This window comes from Giraffa tippelskirchi, chromosome 9 (genome assembly GCF_054371585.1).
Source record: "Giraffa tippelskirchi isolate mGirTip1 chromosome 9, T2T-mGirTip1v1.2.pri, whole genome shotgun sequence".
NCBI lineage: Eukaryota > Metazoa > Chordata > Mammalia > Artiodactyla > Giraffidae > Giraffa > Giraffa tippelskirchi.
The window spans coordinates 11,383,984-11,407,152 of NC_137283.1; the positions used below are offsets into that span (position 1 = coordinate 11,383,984).

General features: G+C 51.0%; 1 protein-coding gene across 5 annotated transcripts in view; it reads left to right on the plus strand.

Annotated features, from left to right (window-relative positions):
- ACVR2B (activin A receptor type 2B) overlaps positions 1 to 15,596 on the plus strand; it is a 39,187-nt gene extending 23,591 nt beyond the window's left edge. For 3 of the 5 annotated variants that reach the window (XM_081527392.1, XM_081527391.1, XM_081527390.1), the window contains exons 2-11: positions 9,347 to 9,554; positions 9,842 to 9,951; positions 10,086 to 10,237; positions 10,316 to 10,459; positions 10,982 to 11,125; positions 11,429 to 11,577; positions 13,126 to 13,240; positions 13,905 to 14,043; positions 14,143 to 14,273; positions 15,275 to 15,596. In XM_081527392.1, coding sequence (XP_081383518.1) covers positions 9,347 to 9,554; positions 9,842 to 9,951; positions 10,086 to 10,237; positions 10,316 to 10,459; positions 10,982 to 11,125; positions 11,429 to 11,577; positions 13,126 to 13,240; positions 13,905 to 14,043; positions 14,143 to 14,273; positions 15,275 to 15,469 — 1,487 coding nt within the window. In that variant the 3' untranslated portion in view covers positions 15,470 to 15,596. The remainder of the gene's footprint in view (positions 1 to 9,346; positions 9,555 to 9,841; positions 9,952 to 10,085; positions 10,238 to 10,315; positions 10,460 to 10,981; positions 11,126 to 11,428; positions 11,578 to 13,125; positions 13,241 to 13,904; positions 14,044 to 14,142; positions 14,274 to 15,274) is intronic. The other 2 variants (XM_081527394.1, XM_081527393.1) reach the window with 1 other exon arrangement.
- Positions 15,597 to 23,169: the final 7,573 nt, after the last annotated feature.

The window sequence follows — 23,169 nt, forward strand, 5'->3', positions numbered from 1 at the left end:
AGCTTGATTTCTCGTTTCACTGGCACTAGTCGTAAAGGACCTACCTGTCAGTGCAGGAAACATAAGAGATTGGGGTTCCATCTCTGGGTGGGGAAGATTCTGTGGAGGAGGGCATGGCAGCACACTCCAGTATTCTTGCCTGGAGAATTTTGTGGACAGAGGAGCCTGGCAGGCTGTAGTCCATAGGGTCTCAAAGAGTTGGATACGACTGAAGCGACTTAGCATGCAGGCTGGTAGAGCTCCTCTTGTCACCCTTGAAAATTGCTCCTGAACTTCCATTTCTGGCAATAATAGTGAACAGAACAGCCAAAAAACCTCCTTATGCAAGACACATGGAAATGCTGGATAAAGTATAGCGAATATCCTTTTAAAATGTATATACATAATTGCATGCATAAAAAAGGGAGAAGCAAGAGCCGGCTGGAAACTAGAGCTGTACCCTTTCACTGGTTAAAGCTGCTTTTTCCTGAGGGACTTTGCCTCTTTCCATAATTTAAAGATGTGGGTTTAGTAGCAGTGTGCGAGGCACAGGAGATAAGATGTGGAACTGAGACTAAGGCTCTCACATGATAAGACTTCTGTAGGGTTACTCATTCAGTGAAAGTATGGACTAGAGGGAACATTCTTTTGCTGATAAAGGGGATAGATAAATTGTTGATTGCTGGAGAGGGGGGTAGTTTCACTTGAGAATTTGTAACCATAGATCTGTGTGCTTCCATGAGCTTGGAGTTGAAGTTTATACCATCTGTGTTTCCTGGGAACCTGAAGTTGAATAATTACAGTGATTCCAGATTGGTAATGTCCTAGAGAATTTGGCAGAAGCAAAAATATAAATTATTTCTGGAAGTTTGCCCCCTCAAACTTGGCTTCACTTTTTATTCCCACAGAAAAGGCCGCCACTGAACATAAGTTCTGTATCCAAAAACAGAATCCAAAATTCCAAAACACACAGGGAAACAAGATTCCATGAGTGAAATCATCAGAAGTAACAAGTGGGATAAATAGATGTTCAGGAAGTTAAATTATGGAGTTTATATAAGCTAGAGATTTGGAAGTATGACAAGGAACGAAAGTATCAAAATTAACCGAGAAGGTTTTTTTTTTAAGTAGAACTTGTTGAAATAAAAAAATAGATTAATTGAATTTATAAATTAATTAGATAAATAGCAAATTAGACCCAGCTAAAGAGAGAATTAATTAATTGGAAGTTAGATCTGTGGAATTATCTATAATGGTGTTTAGACACAGATATGAAAAATAGGAAAGCAGAGTTAAGAGACTGATCTGATGGTCTGATGCTTGTAATAGGAATGTCAGAACGTAGAACAGGGAGATATAAATAGATGTGGGAAAAGTGGAAACAGATTTTATTTTCTTGGGCTCCCAAATCACTACAGATGGTGATTGTAGCAACAAAATTAAAAGACTCTTGCTTCTTGGAAGAAAAGCTATGACACACCTTGCCAGCATATTAAAAAGCAGAGACATCACTTTGCCGACAAAGGTCCATATAGTCTAAGCTATGGTATTTCCAGTACTCACATACGGATGTGAGAGCTGGACCATAAAGAAGGCTGAGTGCTGAAGAATCGATGCTTTCAAACTGGTGTTGGAGAAGATTCTTGAGAGTCCCTTGGACAGCAAGGAGATTCAACCAGTCCATCCTAAAGGAAATCAACTCTAAATATTCTTTGGAAGGACTGATATTGAAGCTCCAATACTTCGGCCACCTGATGGGAAGAGCCAACTCATTGAAAAAGACCCTGATGGCTGAGAATGATTGAGGGCAGGAGGAAAAGGGAGCAACAGAGGATGAGCTGGTTGGATGGCATCACTGACTCAATGGACATGCCTTTGAGCAAACTGCGGGAGATAGTGAAGGACAGGGAAGCATTGTGTGCTGCAGTTCATGGGGTCACAGAGTCGGACATGACTTAGCGGCTGAGCAGCAACAACAAAGAATTTTTCAGAGTCAATGAAAGATGTGAATCATCAGATTTAAAGCATATTCTTCTGAGCGGTATGGCAACCCACTCCAGTATTCTTGCCTGGAGAATCCCATAGACAGAGGAGCCTGGCAGGCTACGGTCCATGGGGACACAACTGAAGTGACATAGCACATAACTGCATAAGCCCATGCCTCTGAGCAGTACAAATAAATTTAAACATATAGCTCATGAGTGAAATTGCAAGCAGCAGATCTAAGAAAGCAACCAGAGGGAAAAGGCAGAATATCTACAAAGTTAAACTAATCATAGACTTTTCTGCAGTAATGGTGAAAGCCAGAAGACAGTGGGATAATACCTTCAAGATGCTGAGAGAAAATAACCTACAAGTTTATGTTCTTCTAAACTGTCAGTTAGGAAAAAGAACAAAGTCAGTTAGGAAGAAGAACAAAATGACATTTTCAGAGAGATAAACCAAGGCTTCTTTATCCAAAGATCTGTGCTGAAGGAAGGTGTTCTACAGGAAGGACAGTGGTCCTGGTAGTAAGAGTGGAGTTGAGGAATGAATGGGTGCAGAGACAAGACTGATGAATGTATGGACTGAGAAGAAGATGCTAACTGTGCTAAACCCAAATAAAATTTGCTTTGGGAGGCAGATAAGAAGATGAACAATTGATTACACGTGGAACACAAATATTATGTTAAACTAATTTAATGTAGGTTGGATGGAGGTCATTAGAACAATGAAGTTCCAATAAGGGTTGGGAGAGATGTTGATTAACTTTTGGCTTTTAGCATAAATGTACATGTTAAAACTTAAAGGTTAGCCTATAATGGAATGGAAATAGGGTGCATTACTTCCAGACCAGAAGTGGCTGAAATAATGGAATTTAAAACATACATATATTTGGCTGTGCCAGGTGTTAGTTGTGGCACTTAGGATTTTTAGTTGCGGCATGTAGGATCTAATTCCCTGACCAGGGATCAGACTTAGGCCCCCTGCATTGGGAGCAAGGAGTCTTGGCCACTGGACCATCAGGGAAGTCCCTGAAATAATGGGATCTAAAAAGATAATCTAAAGGTGGTAACAGTAGAGAAAAAACAAATTTAAACGTCGTTGTTCAGTCACCAAGTCATGTCCGACTCTTTGCAGCATGCTAGGCTTCCCTGTCCTTCACTGTCTCTCAGAATTTGCCCAAACTCATGTCCATTGAGTCGGTAGTGCCATCCAGCTATCTCATCCTTTGTTGCTCCCTTCTCCTCCTGCCCTTAATCATTCCCAGCATCAAGGTCTTTTCCAGTGAGGCGGCTCTTCACATCAAGTGGCCAAAGTATTGGAGCCTTAGCTTTAGCATCAGTCTTCCCAATCGATATTCAGAGTTGATTTCCTTTAGGATTGGCTGGTTCAATCTCCTTGCAGTCCAAGGGACTTCTCCAGCACCACGATTCGAAAGCATCAGTTCTTTGGCACTTAGCCTTCTTTATGATCCTGCTCTCACATCTGTACGTGACTATGGGAGAAACCATAGTTTGGACTATATAGACCTTTTGTCGGCAAAGTGATGTCTCTGCTTGTTAATACGCTGTCTAGGTTTGTCATAGCTTTCCTTCCAAGGAGCAAGCATCTTTTAGTTTTATGGCTGCAGTCACCGTCTGTAGTGATTTTGGAGCCCAAGAAAATAAAGTCTGTCACCCATTCCACTTTTTCGCCTTCTATTTGCCATGAAGTGATGGGAACAGATTCCATGATCTTCGTTTTTTGAATGTTGAGTTTTAAGCCACCTTTTTCAGTCCTCTTTCACCTTCATCAAGAGGCTCCTTAGTTCCTCTTCACTTTCTGCCATTTGAGTGGTATCATCTGCATAGCTGAGGTTGTTGATATTTCTGCCAGCAATCTTGATTCCAGCTTGAGCTTCATCCAGCCCAGCATTTCACATGATGTACTCTGCATATAAGTTAAATAAGCAGGGTGACAATATACAGGTGTCGTACTCCTTTCCCAATTTTGAACCAGTCTGTTGTTCCATGTCCGGTTCTAACTGTTGCTTCTTGATCTGCATATAGGTTTCTCAGGAGACAGGTAAAGTGGTCTGATATTCCCATCTCTTTAAGAATTTTGCACAGTTTGTTGTGATCCAAAGACTTTAGCATAGTCAATGAAGCAGATATTTTTTCTGGAATTACCTTGCTTTCTCTATGATCCAACAGATGTTGACAGTTTGATTTCTAGTTCTTCTGCCTTTTCTAAACTCAGCTTGCACATCTGGAAGTTCTCAGTTGGTGTCCTGTGCTGAAGCCTCGTTTGAAGGATTTTGAGCAGGACCTTGCTAGCATGTGAAATGAGTGCAGTTGGTATGATAGAACCAACTGCAGTATTGTAGATTGAACATTCTTTGGCACTGCACTTCTTTGGGATTGGAATGTCCTGTGGCCACTGCTGAGTTTTCCAATTTTGCTGACATAGTGAATGCAGCACTTTAACAGCATCATTTAGGATTTGAAATAGCTCAGCTAGAATTTCATCACCTCCACAAGCTTTGTTCGTACTAACATTTCCCAAGGCCCACTTGAGGATGTCTGGCTCTAGGTGAGTGATCACACCATTGTGGTTATCTGTGTCATTAAGACCTTTTTTTGTATCATTTTTCTGTGTATTCTTGCCACCTCTTCTTAATCTCTTCTGCTTCTGTTAGATCCTTACCATTTCTGTCCTTTAATTGTGCCCACCCTTGCATGAAATGTTCCCTTGATATCTCCAGTTTTCTTGAACGTAGTGGTGCTTGTAATGGGACTAGACTCGGGGGGTTTTTTTTTGGCTGTGCTGGGTATTTGTTGCTGTGCACAGGCTTTCTTTAGTTGTGGCAAGTGGGGTCTAGTGTCTAGTTGCAGTGTGTGGACTTCTCATTGCAGTGGCTTCTCTTGTCATGAGGCACAGGCTCTAGAGCATGTAGCTTCAGAAGTTCTGGCGCACAGGTTTAGTTGCTCCGGAGCATATGGAATCTTCCTGGACCCAGGATTCAATTTTAGATTAAAGACAGTATTAGATTGAGTTGGGATATAGAAAGATTTGAAGTACGAGTTGGATAAAGATAAATTGGGAAAATACTAACTACAAGAAATGTCATAGAGCTGTGTTAGTGTCACATTAAAGTAGACTTTCTGGCAAGGAGCAAACAAACAAATGAAGGGGGTTATTTTATAGTACGAAAAGTTTTATTGAAATATAAAAAATTTCTATAACCCAAAGGAGAAGCGGCCCAGTGGAAAAATGGGAAAAGATGTGAACAGGCAGTTTTGGAAAGGGGCTGACAAAAACACACGCATGACCGTTCTCACAAGCGATTAGGAAATGGGGATCAAAACCATGACGTCCGATTTCACCCTGATCCGGTTAGCACATCGCAGGGGCTGAGAGTGTGGCTCAGTGGGGCTGGAGTCTGTTGGGCACGTACAGTGGTGCATCCACGTGGGAGAACAGTGTGACCTTGTCCAGTGAGTTGGAGACGCGCATCCCTGTGTCCCCCCATCTCTGACCTCTAACCTGTGGTGTATCCCCTGGAGTAACCCGCTCATGAGAAAACACACAGGCGAGGACCCCAGGAGGGGTCCATGGCGGCAGGGCTTACATCAGCAAGCGCTGTAAATGACCTAAAGGTCCCACAGGAGGACGGACCCTGAGGTTGTGGTCTGGCCGTCCAGTGAGCTGTTCTCTAACACTGCGAGTAGAGGTGTCACAGAGCAGGTAAAGAGGGTATGTACTCCACAGCGAGGCAGCCTTGGGCTCAAAACCTGGTTTTGACCCTTAATAAATATCTTGGGTAGAGTTATTCCCTTGTGTGGGAGAAGTTCAGAGATGGACGTAGTCCAGTTTGGGATTCTTTTCTGCCTCCTGTATGTGTGTGTCATTCCACAGTGCGTGCGTGCGTGCGTGCGTGCGTGCGTGTGCGTGCGTGTGCGTGTGGTGCTCCAGCCCTCCTCCTCACCTCCGTTTAGGTTCCCTTTATCCCTCACACACCAGCCATCCTACTCTGGTCGTGGGGAAGATGGTGAAGAGCATCCTGTGTGGACTGGGGGAGGCGGAGTCACAAACTCGGATCCGGGTACTGTCGCTGGGTGCCCACACCTTCGGGACCCTCCTTGGCTGCTCTGGAGGAGCCTGCGGGGACAGCAGGCGCTCAGCTAACGGCAGGTCCCTCCGACGGGGCAGGGTGAGGGGACCCCAAAGCACGGCCTCCAGGGAAGGGAGCCTAACCCCTGTGTGCGCTTGTGGTGGTAGGGGGCTGCCTGTCGTCTCTGCGCAGACCTGGAGGCTGGACGCTGAGGGAGAAGGCTGGGCTTGCCTCCCTTTGCCGCCTCTCTGGCTTGGCAGCTCCTGCAGGGAGCGGGGGGTGGTGAGCTGGGGCCTGAGGTGGGTGTGGTGGTGGCTGGCATCCCATTCTCAGCACGCTGCAGTGTAGGTGCGCCCACAGGGAGGCGAGGCTGTTGAGGGAGCCCCAGGAACCAAGGGCAGAGTGCAGCGGCTGGCGGGCTGCTGGGGTCTGTGGTACCTCTGAGAGCTCTTGGCTGAGCTGAATGTACCCTAGACCCAGAGCTCGGGGGACCCCCGGGGAGGCGTGACTTCTCCGGCCCCACCCCCTCCCACCAAGGCCTGCCTCAGGTCTCAGCCCGCTCTCTCTTCCCATGGCATTTCCCCCTTGTCTCCCCAAGGGCAAGTTGGGTACATCCAAGGCCAGCGGGCCTGGGAAACGGACCTTGAGTGTCAGGTTCATGCTGCTCTCAGATCGTGGGTTCTAAGTGGAATCTGCGTGCATCCTTTCTTTAGGTGGTTCTGTGTGTCCAGGATTTGGGTTTCTGTGTCTCGCCTGGACTGGGGGCTTGGGGAGCACCAGGGATGTCTTCCCACTGAGGTGTAGACTGCTTGGAACATAAGGACCGCCTCTTGGGGACACAGCTGCTTGTATACCTGTTTCCTTGAGAGGCTGGTTCTCGGGTTGGCTGGTGGTCGGGGTAGAATGAACCCCTTACCCTCGTGTCTTCGGGGGAGGTGCCCCTTTGGGCTCTGAGGCAGCAAGTGGGGGCACAGCTTCTTCTCCTGCTGGGATGGGTGAGTGGGTGGGGGTCGGGGAGCCTCCTGTGTGGGGGCCCTGGCTCTGTGAGTGTGGGCAGGAGCCCTGTGTCTATTAAAAGGCGGAGGCGGCCTGTGGTTGGAGTGTTGCCAGAGGCTATAAATAGCTGAGTGTGTGCAGAAGGAGTGCCAGGGAGGAGGGAGGAGGGGGATTCCTCTCCAGCTGGCAGCAGAGTCTGGGAGTGGGGGGGCATGGAGCCTCCTAGTCTTCCCGAGTCCCCCTGGGGCTCTCAATACAAAGCTGTTGCAGGTGTGGATGTGCACACCCCCAGCCTGATGGGGCGGGGGGCTTGTGCTGTGACGAAATGGCGTTGGCAGTGGGGAGGGGTCTGACTCTAATATAACAGTGATGGTGCCAGGCATTGTTCTCACTTAAAATGCAGTAACTCAAGTCATTGTTGGAACAGCAAGGAAGTGGGTTAGTTAGCATCCCCTTTACACGAGTGGGGAAACGGAGGCACAAGGCAGGTGGGGCACTTGCCAGGAGGGGTCCGAACCAGGACCTGAATGGGGTCGGGGCCCCTTTTTTTCATTTGGTGTGTGAGGTTCCCAGGTGGGGTTCCCAGGTGGCGCTAGTGGTAAGGGACGGCCTGCCGTTGCGGGAGGCGCTGGAGACGCGGGTTCCATCCCTGGGTCAGGAAGATCCCTGGGGGAGGACATGGCAACCCACTCCAGTATTCTTGCCTAGAGAATCCCATGGACAGAGGAGCCTGGCAGGCTGCAGTCCATGGGGTCACAAAGAATCAAACACGGCTGAGCGACTCAGCACGCGTGCACGTGTAGGAGGATCTTGTCAGGTGTGGGTCCACGGTCATCCTGAGCCCCTGGTCTTACCTGGAGCCTTGAGATTTGGAGTTCCCAGCCCTGTCCGCATGGGTCCTGCTCACAGTAGTGGCCAGAGGGGTCCCTGCCTGGTCAGCAGCCTGGAGAGAGAAGCTGGGCCAAGCTTGGGACACTCCTGCTGTTTGGTGACTTCTCTTGTTTGGGCTCCCTGCTTTATACGGGGCGTGGAGGCTTGTTGTCTGAGCAGAGATGGACCCTAGGGCTTGGGCTGCAGGCTGAGGCCATCCCTCGTTTTCCCCTCCCTTGACAATCCAGCTCTAGCCAGGAGAGAACTGTGTCCTTCTGTCTGATTATTGGTCCTTCCTTCCTTTGGCACCTCTGCCCATCTTTCTGGCCTGTGTCTGGACCTGGTTCTAACACTCAAGGCAGTCAAGGTTTCTGCTCTCAAAGCATCAGCTTTGCAGTCCTGTGGGGGAAGCCTGACATTTAAGAAGCAATCATTAAGCGCATTTGTAATGTTTTGTTTCTTATATGAGTGTTTATTATGTTATTGTCTCTGGGGGGATTATCTTTGGTTGCATTATTTTTATACATTTTGAATGTCTGGAATAACCCTTTAAACAGCAATAGGCAATTAGTCACGGGGGATAAATGAGGTGATGGAGGAAGTGCAAAGGCCTGTGGAAGCGGAGAGTAATTGGCCTGGCCTCCAGGGAGAGAGAAGAGCCAACATTTAAAGGAGAAAGTGGGGAACATCTTGCAGCCAGAGGTAGTAACTTGTGTGAAGCCTGGAAGCGGAGCATATTCAAGAGCCTGGCAATGTTGTGTGCTGCAGTCAGGGGAAGGAAGGTGGGGTTGTGCGCCATCCCGCCTGTAGCCCAGCTTGGGGGTCCGGCCCACAGGTCACATGTCTCCAAGGACCCTCACTAGATTTGCTGCCATGGATGCAATGGGTCCCGTGTGCCCTCTGGATCGGGGGCTTTGCAGAGTATGCAGCTGCGTGGGCGGGGGGAGGGTGTGTGTGGGCATCGTTGGCACCAGCCTGGGCCCTGCCACAGCATTTGGTCTCCTAGGTCCACTCCATGCCCTCAGCCCCGCCTCTCGCTAGCAAAGCCGCTCTGAGACAGGACAGAGACATGGACAGGAAGCTGTGCTCCTAGTTTCTCGGAAGTGTTCCGAGTTTTGCACCAGAACCACCTGGGACAAAGGGGGTGGTTAAAAACACAGATCCTGCCCCCACTCCAGTTGGAGGGGTCTGGGCTGGGCCCAGGAATCGGCATGTCTAGCATCACTCTCCTGCCCCACTCCAACACACACAGTGATTCTGACATGCCTGGGGTGGAGGGCGCCGTGCTGCAGTGCAAGGAGGCCCCTCAGAGCCCCAGGTGTTGGCCGAGCCCCTCCCTGTGCCCCTGGCTGTCGGTCTGTGCCCGCCCCTCCTCCACCCCACGGGCCTGGGGCGGTTCAGCAGCAGCTCCCTCCCCGGGCACAGGTTCCGGGCGCGGGGAGGCTGAGACGCGGGAGTGCATCTACTACAACGCCAACTGGGAGCTGGAGCGCACCAACCAGAGTGGCCTGGAGCGCTGTGAGGGCGAGCAGGACAAGCGGCTGCACTGCTACGCCTCCTGGCGCAACAGCTCGGGCACCATCGAGCTCGTCAAGAAAGGCTGCTGGCTGGACGACTTCAACTGCTACGACAGGTGCTGGCGCCCCCAAGGCCGGGTGTCCGGAGTCCACACGGGCTCTTGAGGCGGCCCGGGCGGGCAGGCTGGTTCTGGGTCCCAGCCCTCCCGGGTTTTGAGGTCCCCAGGAATGCTGGGGGAGGGTGTCCACCCTTGGTTCTCGCTCCTGACTCTGGGTGCCACTTCCGGGGAGCCCAGCCCCCACGGTTCCCCATAGGGATCTCTGTCTATGGGGAGGGGTTTGGCGGGGCCACCCTGGGAGTCTGTTCCTCAGCCGAGTTGTGGATGGGAAATTGTGCCTCCAGGCAGGAGTGCGTGGCCACTGAGGAGAACCCTCAAGTGTACTTCTGCTGCTGTGAAGGCAACTTCTGCAACGAGCGCTTCACCCACCTGCCCGAGGCGGGCGGCCCAGAAGGTGAGGGCGTGGGGGGAGCAGATGTGGGCTCGGCTCCTGCGTGGGGTGGGGAGTGGCTGCAGGGTTCTCTGGTCTGGCCCTGGAGGTGTGCAGGCAGGCAGACTGTGTGACGCTGGGCTCCGTGTGTCCCCCAGTCACGTACGAGCCACCCCCGACAGCCCCCACCCTGCTCACTGTGCTGGCCTACTCGCTGCTGCCCATCGGGGGCCTCTCCCTCATTGTCCTGCTGGCCTTCTGGATGTACCGACATCGCAAGCCCCCCTACGGCCACGTGGACATCCATGAGGTGAGACAGGGCTGGCTCGGGGCGGGGCAGGGTAGATCCTATTAAGGCCAGATTCTGTTAAGCCCTCGATCTCCCCAGGACCCTGGACCTCCACCCCCGTCCCCTCTGGTGGGCCTGAAGCCGCTGCAGCTACTGGAGATCAAGGCTCGGGGGCGCTTTGGTTGTGTCTGGAAGGCGCAGCTCATGAACGACTTTGTGGCTGTCAAGATCTTCCCACTCCAGGTGCATGTCTGCCTGTGGGGAGGGGGGGTCTCCAGGTCATCTGTCTGGGCCCTGAGCCCTCCTGCCCAACGGCAGTCTGTACCCTGTGCAAGCGGGGTGAGAGAGGAATGGGCCCCATTGAGGGTGGCAGCGTTTATCGTGGGCCTAGGGTAGGGCTTTGCGAAACCTTGATTTGCAGAACCTCAGTCCGCCCTAGTTTTCAGGGTTTTGCTTTAACCTCAGGTTCTGCTTAGGGGCCCTGGACACTTGGCAAAACCAGGCCTGCTCTGCTTCTCATTGGTTGGGTGGTCCTGGGCCCCTCATTTCTGTCACTCTGGACCTCACCTCTCACTCTGGACCTCAGTGGCCTCCTATTGTCAATCAGGTGCTGGTCTTGGTGATCTCAGGGCTCACCGTCGGCCTGTGGTCTGTGGCCTGGCTCCGTCCTGCTCTGCCCCCTTACAGAGGCTGAGGTTGGGAGTGGGTGGGAAGCTGCCAGGTGGCATGGCTGCAGTGGGGTTTAGCCGCGCCTCCCTGTTTCAGGACAAGCAGTCATGGCAGAGTGAACGGGAGATCTTCAGCACGCCTGGCATGAAGCACGAGAACCTGCTGCAGTTCATTGCCGCTGAGAAACGAGGTTCCAACCTGGAGGTGGAGCTGTGGCTCATCACGGCCTTCCATGACAAGGTGAGTCCCGCCCTGTGGACCCTGTTCCCACAGGAGGTGACCGTGGGCCCCTGAGGTCATCCTTCCATGGGTGTGGACACAAGGGTCTGCAGGAAGAACCCCTCTCCCTGGGATCAGTTCTTGGAAGCACGGGTAGTGACTTCATGATTATCACTCTCTGACACCACCCGCTTCCCAACCCCTCCTGGCCTCGTCGGTGCCAACCTCCTGGTGGGCACTCAGCCATCTGACCCACAGATACGGCCCTCCAGGGGCAGGGCTGGGTCCTGCCCACGTGCCCAGAGCCTGTGCTGTCTCCTGTAGGGCTCCCTCACGGATTACCTCAAGGGGAACATCATCACATGGAACGAACTGTGTCACGTGGCAGAGACAATGTCTAGAGGCCTCTCATACCTACACGAGGATGTGCCCTGGTGCCGAGGCGAGGGCCACAAGCCATCTATTGCCCACAGGTACCTGGGTTAGCAGTTGCCCCCTCTTCTCTTGACCTGGAGCCGCAGAGAGAGTTGGAAGTTGAGAGCAGGGCCTGGGGGGGGTCTCAGTTTCATAAACTTGCTTAGCCGCTCTGTGTTGAGTCAGGCAACCCTGGGCCTTCCCCTGCCTCGCGCCCTTGTCCGCTCAGGCTGTGGCCGCTCAGGCAGGTTCTCTGGTGCCCTCCAGGGGCCACAGAAGGAAGTGCTGATTCTGTCACCGGTGGGAGTTCTGTGTGTTGGTACTTGCTGTGTTAGAGCATACATATCCTCTTAACTGTCAGAGTGATGACGTGTGTATGTAGCCTCTGGAAAACTCTGTAGTCCTGGGAGAAAGAGCTTTAAGAAAGGCAAATAACGGATTATTATGAAAGGAATGTGAACCTTGCAGATCCCCTGAAACAGTCTCGGGGAGTCTCTGCAGTCCTTGGATGGTGCTTTGAGAGCTAGTCTGTTACCTTCTTATCACAGTGGCAGGCAATACTCTAAACACTCCGAAATGCCGAGTCATTTAAGCCTCCTAGCTGCTCTGTGAGATAAGTACTATTTTTCCCAGCCCTTACAGGTGAAGGAACTGCAGCACAGAAAAGATGACCTAGTTTAGTGTGGTTCTCTGACTTTGAGGGCGCCTCAAATTCTGGGGTTCAGAGCTGAAGGGCCCCATTGGGAATAACATTAATGACATAGGGCATTGACTGTATGAAATTACCATTTTTGTAGGTCAAACACGGTTGAATGTTGACTCTTCCATAGGGTCCAACCTAACAATAGTGCATAGTAAGTGTGCCAGGGATGGCCCTAAGCATTTGTCCATCAGTTTAGTCCTCCCAGTAAGGCTGAGACAGGCATGAGGAAGTTGAGGACCTGCTGGGGAAAGGCAGGGCTGAGCGCAACCCCAGTACCCACTCCGCCACCTCCAGAGCGGCTCGAACCTCTGGGGCAGCAGTCCCCAACCTTCTTGGCAGCAGGGACCAGTTTTGTGGAAGACAGTTTCTCTACGGACTGCGGTGAGGGTGGTTTCAGGTTGATTTAAACATGTTACATTTATGGTGCACTTTATTTTTATTATTACTATATTAGCTCCACCTCAGATCATCAGGCGTTAGATCGTGGAGGTTGAGGACCTCTGCTCTGGGGCCTGCTCGGAATCAGGCAAATTCATTGAAACTTCTTACTCACATCTCAAACAGTGTGAATTCTTGTCAGGAAAGTCACATCCCCAGCTGCATTGTCCCTCCTCAAACCTTCTGAGAATGTGAGGGCCGGCCTTTGATGCTGCGGACTGGACTAGGGTTGGTGTTGCTCTGACAGCTCTGGTCGGAGTGCAGTTAGGGATTCTCACCGACGGAGGGGGGTGTCCTAAAGCTGCCCACCTGTGTGGCTTCGTGGAACTCCGCCCCTGGTGCAGACCCTGCTCCCCACAGGGTGGGATGGGCCCCGGCTTAGGGTTCTGGGAGTCCAGGTGGGAAGGCAGGAGCAGGGTCGATTGGACCACAGGTTCGGCTCCATCTCAGTCCATTGTCTCCACAGGGACTTTAAGAGCAAGAATGTATTGCTGAAGAGTGACCTCACTGCTGTGCTGGCTGACTTTGGTCTGGCTGTTCGGTTTGAGCCAGGGAAACCTCCAGGGGACACTCACGGGCAGGTGACACTCACGGGCAGGTGACGCGCCTCAGGGGGTAGAAGATGGGGATGGACGCTGCCCTTCTGGTGTCAGCTGGCAGGGGACAGGGGTCACCCCATAAGCTCAGAGTTGTCTGAGGACCCCAGGGGCGATGCTCTCATTTCACCAGTGGGGAGGTAAGGCCTGGAGGGTGGCATGGCTTCCTGCGCTGGTCAGCGAGAAACAGATTTCCCTTCCCTCTTTCAGTTGTAATTATTAAACAAGATAAAAATAAGATAAATAAGTGTATATTAAGAATCCAAATCAAAAACCTAGAGAAAAAGTAACCTAAAGTTAAACCTGAGCAGATCATCCTAAAACAACTGCTGTTAATATTTTGAACGATTCTCCCCCTTCTGTTTTGGTGTCAGTCTCAGTAAAATACGTATTATCTGTGGAGCCCCTTGTGCTGTTGATGGAGTAAAGAGGCAGCAGTTCTGTGGTAGATTACTACTGTCTGGAGTGATACTTCACAGTCATCATTGCATCGTGCCCCTTGTAGGCCTCCCTGCCCACCCCCCCACGACCTTCGGGGACAGCTGTCATTGTCGATGGCCCTGCTGTGCACACGGGATGTAGCTCCCATGTCCTGTGAGTGCATCTGTACATGCTCGGTGACTGCAGCCCCTCCCCTGTCCTCACGCAGGTGGGCACGCGGCGGTACATGGCCCCTGAGGTGCTCGAGGGAGCCATCAACTTCCAGAGAGACGCCTTTCTGCGCATCGACATGTACGCCATGGGGCTGGTGCTGTGGGAGCTCGTGTCCCGCTGCAAAGCTGCCGACGGTGAGCAGGGCAGGAGCCCCAAGCGTCCTGGGCGTGGGGGGGAGAAGTGGGGCACTCGGTGACCCCCGCCTCCGCCCCGGGACTCACTCTCTCCTCCAGGGCCTGTGGATGAGTACATGCTGCCTTTTGAGGAAGAGATCGGCCAGCACCCATCACTGGAGGAGCTGCAGGAGGTCGTGGTGCACAAGAAGATGCGGCCCGCCATCAAGGATCACTGGCTGAAACACCCGGTGAGGGGTCGGTGGGGGGGGCAGGGACAGCCTCCTCGGGGCTGCAGAGGACCCTGGGGGCGCGGGATGCTGATGGTCAGGAGGGGAGCTTCAGCCAGCTGTCCCGGGCGGCAGGGCCAGCGGGGAGGGCTCAGGCCGCAGGACAGTCCCCTCCTCCCTCCCCAGTGCATCGTCTCCCTTCCACCAGGGGACTGTCTGTGCGGGTTAGTGCTCTTCAAGGCGGCGGCTCTGGTTTTGACCCCAGAGAGTGGTGGGACAGACCCTGGTTGCCCCCGGGCTCACTGGTGCAGTGGAGCCCACTGGCCCTGGGCCTGACGCGTGGGACGGGAATCCTGGATCTGTCTTGCTCCGTGAAACCCAGGACTGCAAATGGAGAAAATTTAGGCACAGGGAGGGGGAAGCTGGGCCTTAGCTTCTGCCTCAGACTTTCAGTCTCTCAGGGCAGAGACGCTGTGGGTGCCAGTCTAGTTCCCTGATGTGGAGCAGGTCCAGAGAGGTCTGAGTGTGGCCTAGTGCCAAGCAGGCCGGATTGTTCCTGGATATGGGTGGGCAGTTTGCTCATATTGTGGCCTTTCCCAGCTGCACGCAGTTGGTTCCAGCACAGGGTGTCAGGCCACATTCCCTGGACCCTGGGGAGGTTCTGGGGGCCCCGGGGAAAAGGGTGGATGAAGCCCCCCTCTGTCTCCACTGTAAGTGCACATTGGGCCCCTATGTGATTTGGGCTTTGACGAAGATTTTTTTGGGATGTCACCATTCCAAGGCAGGCAGCCCCGTGGGGCCCTGGATTCCCTCGTTGAGTATGATGAGGTTCAGTGGACCTTCCCTGGGGCCTGTGGAGGAGACCAGTGGGCTCAGGATGCTGACTCCTGGAAGGGCAGCTTCCCCTGGACCCCTGTGGATGGGCCTGTGGGCTCTGTCCTCGGGAACATGGTCTGGTTTCCTTGTCCTCACTGAGGGCCGCCAGCAAAGGCACGTGTTTCCTCTCTCCCGCTGGCGTGCAGGGCCTGGCCCAGCTCTGCGTGACCATCGAGGAGTGCTGGGACCATGATGCAGAGGCTCGCCTGTCCGCGGGCTGTGTGGAGGAGCGAGTGTCCCTGATCCGGAGGTCGGTCAACGGCACTACCTCGGACTGTCTTGTCTCCCTGGTGACCTCTGTCACCAACGTGGACCTGCCCCCGAAGGAGTCGAGCATCTAAGCCCAGGACACGAGTGGATCTCCAGACTCAGTAGATCTGAAGAGGAAAGGAAAAAAAAACAAAAGTTGTGTTTTGTTTTGGAAATCCCATAATACCAACAAACACATAAAATGCAGCTGCTATTTTACCTTGACTTTTTATTATTATTATAATTATTATAATTATTATTATTAATATTATTTTTTGGATTGGATCAGTTTTTACCAGCACATTGCTCTACTGTATCGCAAACAGCGGACACGTCAGCAGGCGTTGAGGTGCTGAGCTGTGAATGCAGAACCAGCGCCATGCTGAAGAGCCTCGGCCACCTCCCGCCCTTCGGGGTCCATTTTCCCCTGGTTTCTCTTTGTTTGTTGTCTCAGAACCTGTGACACAAAGAAACCCATCCTGTCTTAGGAAACTTAAATGCTGCAAACTCTACCTAGAGGAACCTTTGAAGACTGTTACATAAGAACACATCTTTCTCAGACGAGGAGTTGCCCTCGGCCCTCGGCCCCCTCCTGCCTCACCTTTTACTGTGTTTTTCTCCCTTTTTAGACAGTGAGTTTAAGAAACAGCAGGCGTGTCTTTTCACGGATTAACGGGTGTTGTCCTGACCGAGGAAAAACTGGGCTGAGGATGAGGATGGTTTGGACTGGAGGGGAGGATGGAGCTGGGGGTGGGTTCTGGAGCAGAGCTACACTGGACTCGGGCACATTCGGAGCAACGTCCTTTGCTATGAGACTACTTCTCAGGTAACCCGGAATCGAGGGGAAGGATCGCGTGGAGGCCGAGCATTAACGGCAAGAGCGGGGTTTGGAGAAAGTCTGAAATCAGGTGTGGCTCTGGCCCATCTGTTTTCCCTGTCCAGTTTTTTTCACTCACTTGGGCTTGGGCATAGGACACAACATTTTTTTCTACCCTGATTTTAAGGTTCGGCAAGGGTAGAAATCATCACGGTTTAGTGAGTACGGTCTTCATGAGACATTCTACTGTAAATATCTATGATGGAGGAAAAGTTGAAATACAGTTTCCTCCTGGAGCAGTTCAGGGAAATGGCCACAGGGGGCGCCCTGCATAGCCGGGGTGAGAGGATTTCCTGGGTCCGGCCTGGCCAAGGCCTGTCTCTCTGGAGAGCCCCAGAGTCCTGCAGCGCTGGCTCTGCCCTGTCTGGTGACGTTCCTGTCCCTTTATGTAGCTCGTGGACACAGCTTTCTCCAGAACCCCTTAAAAGAGGTGCATATTCGAGAAAACCGTCTCTCTGTTTTGCCATAACCTTGCTGTCGTCAGTGAGTGTTCCTAATGCTGCTGTTTCAACCTTTGACTTTTTTTTTTTTTAATTTATGAAACATGCAAATTTTTAAAAAAACAAAACACACACATCCACACAAACGCTTTGCTATGTGGCTTCCGAGGTTTAAATTTTGAAAAGTAAAAGAATTAAAAGTTCACGACCACAGACCACCTCAAACCAGAAATACCTCAGAATTTTCTACTTGTGTAAGTTTTATTATATATTTTATTAGTTGTGTTGTCTCGTAGTAAGTATATTTTAATGTAAGTTGGCTTTTATGACAAGAAAGTTTAAAAGAAATAGAGAAAAAGAAAAAAAGTTGTGAGTCTTCTATAGGGAGTGCTCCCGTTTTTCGTTGATAACGTCCCCTTGTAAATAATTGTCACCCACTGTAGGCTGGCTGTCTGGGCCGAGTCTGGGCATTCATCACTCTTATTTGTGAAGGTGTTTCCTTCCCATTTCTTTAGACCGTATTATTTAAAAACTGGATCTCTTCACCTTGAGGGTAGGCGAGGTGGTGGGCAATGGGGAGAGGTTGCCTGGGGTAAGAAAGGGGGGGCGCCTCCTCCTGAGTTTTTTGGAGGTTCAGATGTTTCCCTCGGCTTGAGAGGTCATTGTTCAGAATGACAGGCGACCCCACTTTAACCTGGGAAAACTGTGGCCTTTAGACCCCCATGAGGTAGTTTTACTTGAGACTTAATTTCTTAAGCAGATCCGCAGTGGCGATAGGGGAACTGACCGGTAGGTCTCTGGAGCCCCGCTGCCCGAGCCGCTCTGTGACGGCCGGGCCGGGTGGCGGGGGCTCTGGGCCCTCCAGGCTGCGTCCTCCTCTGTGTGTTTGGACACAGTGTGGTGGGAGGCGAGCTTTGCTTCATGGGTCAAAATGTGAGCTGCCCAGGGTGGCTCCAGGGGCAGGTTTTTGTTTTTTTAAGTAAGTTATTTGTCTATTTCTTCTTCCTTTTCTTTTTTAAACTATTTTGTGCTGTGGTGTTTTTCTTCCCTCGGAATGATTTTTAACAGCAAAACAGGCCTTACAGCAGTTGCTTTTCTTTTCCACTTATTTCTTTCAGAAGCTTTAAAATATTTATTGAAAAGTGCCATATGTGGTTTCTCCAGCTTTTTCTCCTTACTTAGGCAGTGCTGGCCATCTCTACTTTTCAACCCTCAGAAGAAACAAACCACTAAGAAATGTAGCTGATTTCCGACAGGAATGATCGGATCCCTGACCCTATCCTGTGTGGAACACTAAACCCCAGCCTTGGTTTGGTTTTAGGTTTCCTCTGGGCAGTTTTTCTTTTGTGTGCTGGCTCGATTCTCATGAGAGCAAGTTCTGCCCTGCTGTGGGACCTGCAGGGCAGGCCTTTAGGCGGAGGCAGGGATGGGGGCCCCCTCTGCTGACCCTGTGCCCAGCCACTGTCACTTCCTCGGGGCCATGGCACCAGAAGGCGGTGTCGGGAATCGGCCCCCGTGTGGTGTGTCTTGGCAGAGGGCTTCTGGCAGCACACAGGTGCTGTGCCGAGTGTCCCTGACCATGCTCGTGGCCACAAGAAGGTGGACATCTCTCCCCCGACATGCTGCCGGGGCCTGGGGGGGTTCTTCTGCCTCTGATAAAGTTACATTTGGCCTCATGTATCCTCTGGGGAGTCAGCCATCCGGAGCTCCGGCTTGTGCTGATGGGGTTGTGGGACCTCAGCCTGTGCTCATCTCCACAGCTGTTTCATGCACCCTCCATTTCCAGGGAGCTCATATCACTCCTACATTTTTTTTTCTCTCCCTCTAAGCTCTATGGAAGACTGGGAGCCGTGGAGTCTGGTCTCATTGTCCCGGCCGCATTCAGGATAGGAGGGTGGCCAAGTCAGAGGACAGAAGTGGCCCAGGATCCCTGTCCCTTCCTCCCTAGTGTGCTGTCATCCAGGCAGGCTCCTGGCTGTGGAGAAGGTGTTCTCTTTGGTCACTCGTGGGGAGGTCTCCTGAGCCAGAGAGACCCAGGAGTGAGCAAGGGAAGGAGGAGACACGTGGGGACAGAGGCCACTGTGTCACAGTGTCCCGCAGAGGACTCTTCATCACAGGCCATGGAAGGGCATGGGCATGGTCATTAGCACATCCTGGGGCCATTGGTCCCTACCAGGAGTCCTTCTCTGGCCGAATTACCTGGGGTGTGAGGGCCACGGACAGATCCTTCTGAGGAGGAAGGGAGACCCGGCTCTGTGGCAGTGGGGTAAGCGCCGTCAGCCTGGTGTTCAGATGGCCTTCTTGTCCTCTTGGCTCTCAGTAGGGGCCCCAAGGGGTCAGTCCTGCTGGGGAGGCTTCCTTACATGTGTCAGCTGCTTCTGACGCAGAATTCGTCCTGTCTGGGTGGGGCAGCATGTGTCCAGAATAAGAGGGATCTTGTGCAGCCTCGAACAGCCTCAGGATGCTTGATCCGCCCATTCTTGCATTCTCAGCCAAGGGAGAAATTTGTCATCTCCAGGCCACCGAAGTGGTTCTCCCCCTGCCCCGAGGGACCAGGGCGACCGTCCTGTCGCGCCTTAGGGAGCTGAGCAGCGGATCCTGCAGTTCTCCTCTGTCTCCTTTCTCTCCAGCTGGCCGCGTTCTTGTTCCCTGCCACCGAGCTGCCCCTCTCTGGGTGCTTGGGCTGCATGTGTGATGTCTCCTTCGTGGCAGGCTGAGCCTTGTATTGAGGGCCCACCATATGTTGTGTATGGCTCAAAGAGCCCCCATCCCGAGGCCCCTGTACTCTGAACCGTGAGGCCAGGGAGGGAGCTGTTCCATTGGGGTGGGAGGACTAGATGGCCCTCTTGCAGATGGAATTCTGCCTCTTCGAGAATACAACGTGAAGTTCCCAGCATCTGTTGGCAATACAAGGATTTCATGTTTTTTTTAAAGTAATCTAGTGAGCATACGTACGTAAGTTTTTAGAATTGGTACTAGAAGTTAAGGGGCTTCCCAGGTGGCGCAGTGGTAAAGAATCTGCCTGCAATGCAAGAGACGTGGGTTCAGTCCCTGGGTGGGGAAGATCCCCTGGAGTAGGAAATGGCAACCCACTCCAGGATTCTTGCCTGGAAAATTCCATGGACAGAGGAGCCTGGTGGGCTGTAGTCTGTGGGGTCGCAAAGAGTGGCATGTGACTGAGAACACTTACTAGAAGTTGAACAGCTAGGCATTATTCCGGAGAACTTGGCTTACTAGAAAGATACCTAAATTGAAAAGCATTTTCCAGGAGTTAACTCAGTTTGTCAGTCCCAGCTATTTCTGAATCTTTGGCGAGATGGCCAGGCCTGCCTCAGACCACACTCTTCAAGAAGCACAGGGAACTGACTGACTACCCCCCCACCCCCATCCCACCCCACTCCCTCCCCTTTCGGAGAGAAGACAAGGTGGCTTTTTCTGGTCAATGGCTCTTTACAAAAGCTGAACTAGTAAAATACTCAGCAGCTAATGTGTTCAGCCTAGTAATGATGAGTTTAAGTCTCAATCAGGAGTTATGTTTTAGGCAAAGAAACCAGCCCAGTAATTCACTTGATGATGAACTGTTTGTTTTTCTTCTTAGTCTAGATTTGTAAACAGTGAATTCAGGGTTAGAGACATGTTCTTTAAGTAAGATTCCTGACGGTTAATTTGCAACCAGCAATCTACCTATGAATGTATCCCAGACCTTTAGGAGGCTTGGGGAAGTTTTTTTTTTTTTTTCTTTTTAAGAGGATTTAGTTTTGTAGCAAAAATAAATAGAAGTTTAAAATGCACCCTTCCCTTGGATATTAATTCATGTGACTCAGCCACACTTGAAAAACAATTACAGTTAGCCCTCCGCATCCATGGGTTCCTCATTCTCGGGTTTGTCCAACCTTGAATCAAAAATTTTTTGGGGAAAAAATTACAGAAAGTTCCAAAAATCAAAACTTGAATTTGCCACTTACTGGCAACTCTTTACATTGTACTTATATTGTATTTACAACTCTTTACATAGTATTTTATTGTATTAGGTATTATAAGTAATCTGGAGGTGATTTCAAATGTGCATCCTTTTATGTAAGAGGTTTCTGCGTCAGTGGATTTCGGATCTCCACCCCCCAAACCTCCATATAGAGGGACGACTGCAGTGGATCCAGGAGAACTACAAATTACCATCAAGTAGAAGTCCAGATTATCTAGTGGGATATTTTGAATATTCTTGTTTTAAACTCATTTTGCGTGCCCTGTAAACTTTGGTTTGGACAGAATTTTGAATTGAAAGGATTTACCACTACTGAAAATTTTTACCAAGCTTTTACATTGTTGTGACGGTATCTTCCAGGTATGAATGAAGCAGGACTTTGTGATTGTCATCCTCCATGTATCCCTGTAGTGCCAAAACCAGTGAGATTTTATTTGCTCCTATGGCAGCTCGTAGCGATAAGATAAGTGTTTTTTCCTCATGAATTAAAACGCATGTTCTCTAAATGCCAGCATATGGAGATGGGCTTTGCACTGCCGTTTCCAGGAGTGTCTTTGGATTGTTTGGGGCCTAGGCAATTCTGACAACTACTGCAAGCCAACTACAGGACACTAAAGAAATATACACACAGACGTGTGTGTATATGCAGTGGATTCTACAAATGTGGGCTTTTCTGGACATCCACAGAAAAACGTTTCCTTCACTTGCAAAGTTTACATTTTGAAGTTCACAGTTAACAAAAAATAGACCCATTAGCTCATGCTTTTTAGGCAGATGTGGATGGGTCTTTTTTTGCAAATGGAGGAGTCCTGTCTTGAGCCCTGGGAATTTCTGCTGTGGGTTGGGTGCGGGCTCATTCCTGGATTCTCCTAATCACGTTTGCATTGGAATGTTGTTAGGTAGCATTGTAAATAAAAGAATAGGTTATATAATAGAGATACGACACTTGAAATTTTACTTTAAGAAATCTATAGCACTACATATATATTTAGTTATATCACCCGACAGATTTTTTCTGCACAGTGTGGAGATTGTTTTATACCACAGATTATTTTTATAAAGTCTAGTGAGTTTGAGTAAGAATGATTTTGTAATCAGAGTCATGAGCTTTACCTTTCAAGATAAATGTACACTGGAGTGTGAGTGGTGTGGAGCCGTCACTGAGTGCTCCTGCGACTTCTCTTTGATACACTGGCAGATTGCAGTCCGCCAATGGGTCTTGTTTGGCCCAAAACTCCACTCGCAGCTGTCTGCATGGGGCAGTCTGCCGAGGAGAGGGGCTGGGAGAGGCCAGAGGATCCTGCAATGTGCTTTATATATGTGCTTCCTCCTGAGGTTTCTTTTGAACAAAGGGTTCTGAGGTGAATAATTCCTTTGTAAGTTACTCTCATGGGTGTAGCGGGGAACAGAAATGGTACCGGGGTGCAGACTGGGGTGGCTTGGGACTCGAGTAAGATTCAGGCAACAAATGTGTAAAACGAGGATTGGGTGATTGGCGAAATCTCCCAAACCGAATGATCTCGGACCAAATTATCCAGTTTTCAGGAGAGAATTTTCCATTCGGAAAGGGAGGGGCGTGGTGTGTGGACACTGCGATCAGATTAAATCGAGGGCTGCCTGGCATGTTTGTGTTCTCTGTTAAGGCTGCTGGGAGGCGAGAGGGGCTGGGCTGGCTCGCCGCTTGAGTCTAGCGAGCAACCCTGGAGCCCATGGAGGCGGCTCAGAACCACGTACCAGCAGGGCCTCTTCCCAACATCTACAAGGTTTTCCTGCTCTTCCTACAAAGGTCAGCATCACTGCCGTGATGTGGAAGGCGGTCTCTATGTTAGCCTTTTGGTTTTTGGGTGGAGAGTGGATGGTTACTGGGGTGAGCCTTTCTGATGGGGACATGTAAGAGGTCAGTCATGCAGCTAATACTCTGTATCCACAGTTGCTGTAGGCCTTCTGGCTTCATCCGCTGGGTTCGAGGGTGCGCTGGTTGGGACGGTGTTGTCAGGAGAGTCTCTAGTGTGTCCTGTTAAACCTGCTCTGCTGCTCTTCAGTCTGGCCGAGAGAACAGGACCGTTTTACGCCACCCCTGTTATACTTGAATGAATTGGGTTTCGGCAGATCAGGAGCACTCTGGGAGTCGACCCTCGGTCCCTTCCTGGTCCCCATCCAGAATGTTTGCCCTCCAGCCACAGGTCTCGGAATGTAATTCTGTTGTGCCTTTGTTTTTGTCACCTGCCTCCCCCAAAAGCAACTGCTGTAAGCTTTTTTCTACTTGTCTTTTCTAGCCAGAAATCCCACCTTTTTCCTTTTTCCCAGCTGTATTTTCTGGATGCAGTTCTGTGCTCCAGGCATGTTAAGAACCAGTTACCTCAGACCTCGTGTTGAACAGTGTCACCATCTGGGTCCTCTCGAAACTGCAGGCTTGCGACACGCACACTCACACACACACACATGCAGGAACCCTGCCGAGTATGGGTACTCATTTGTTTTAAAGTAAAACTC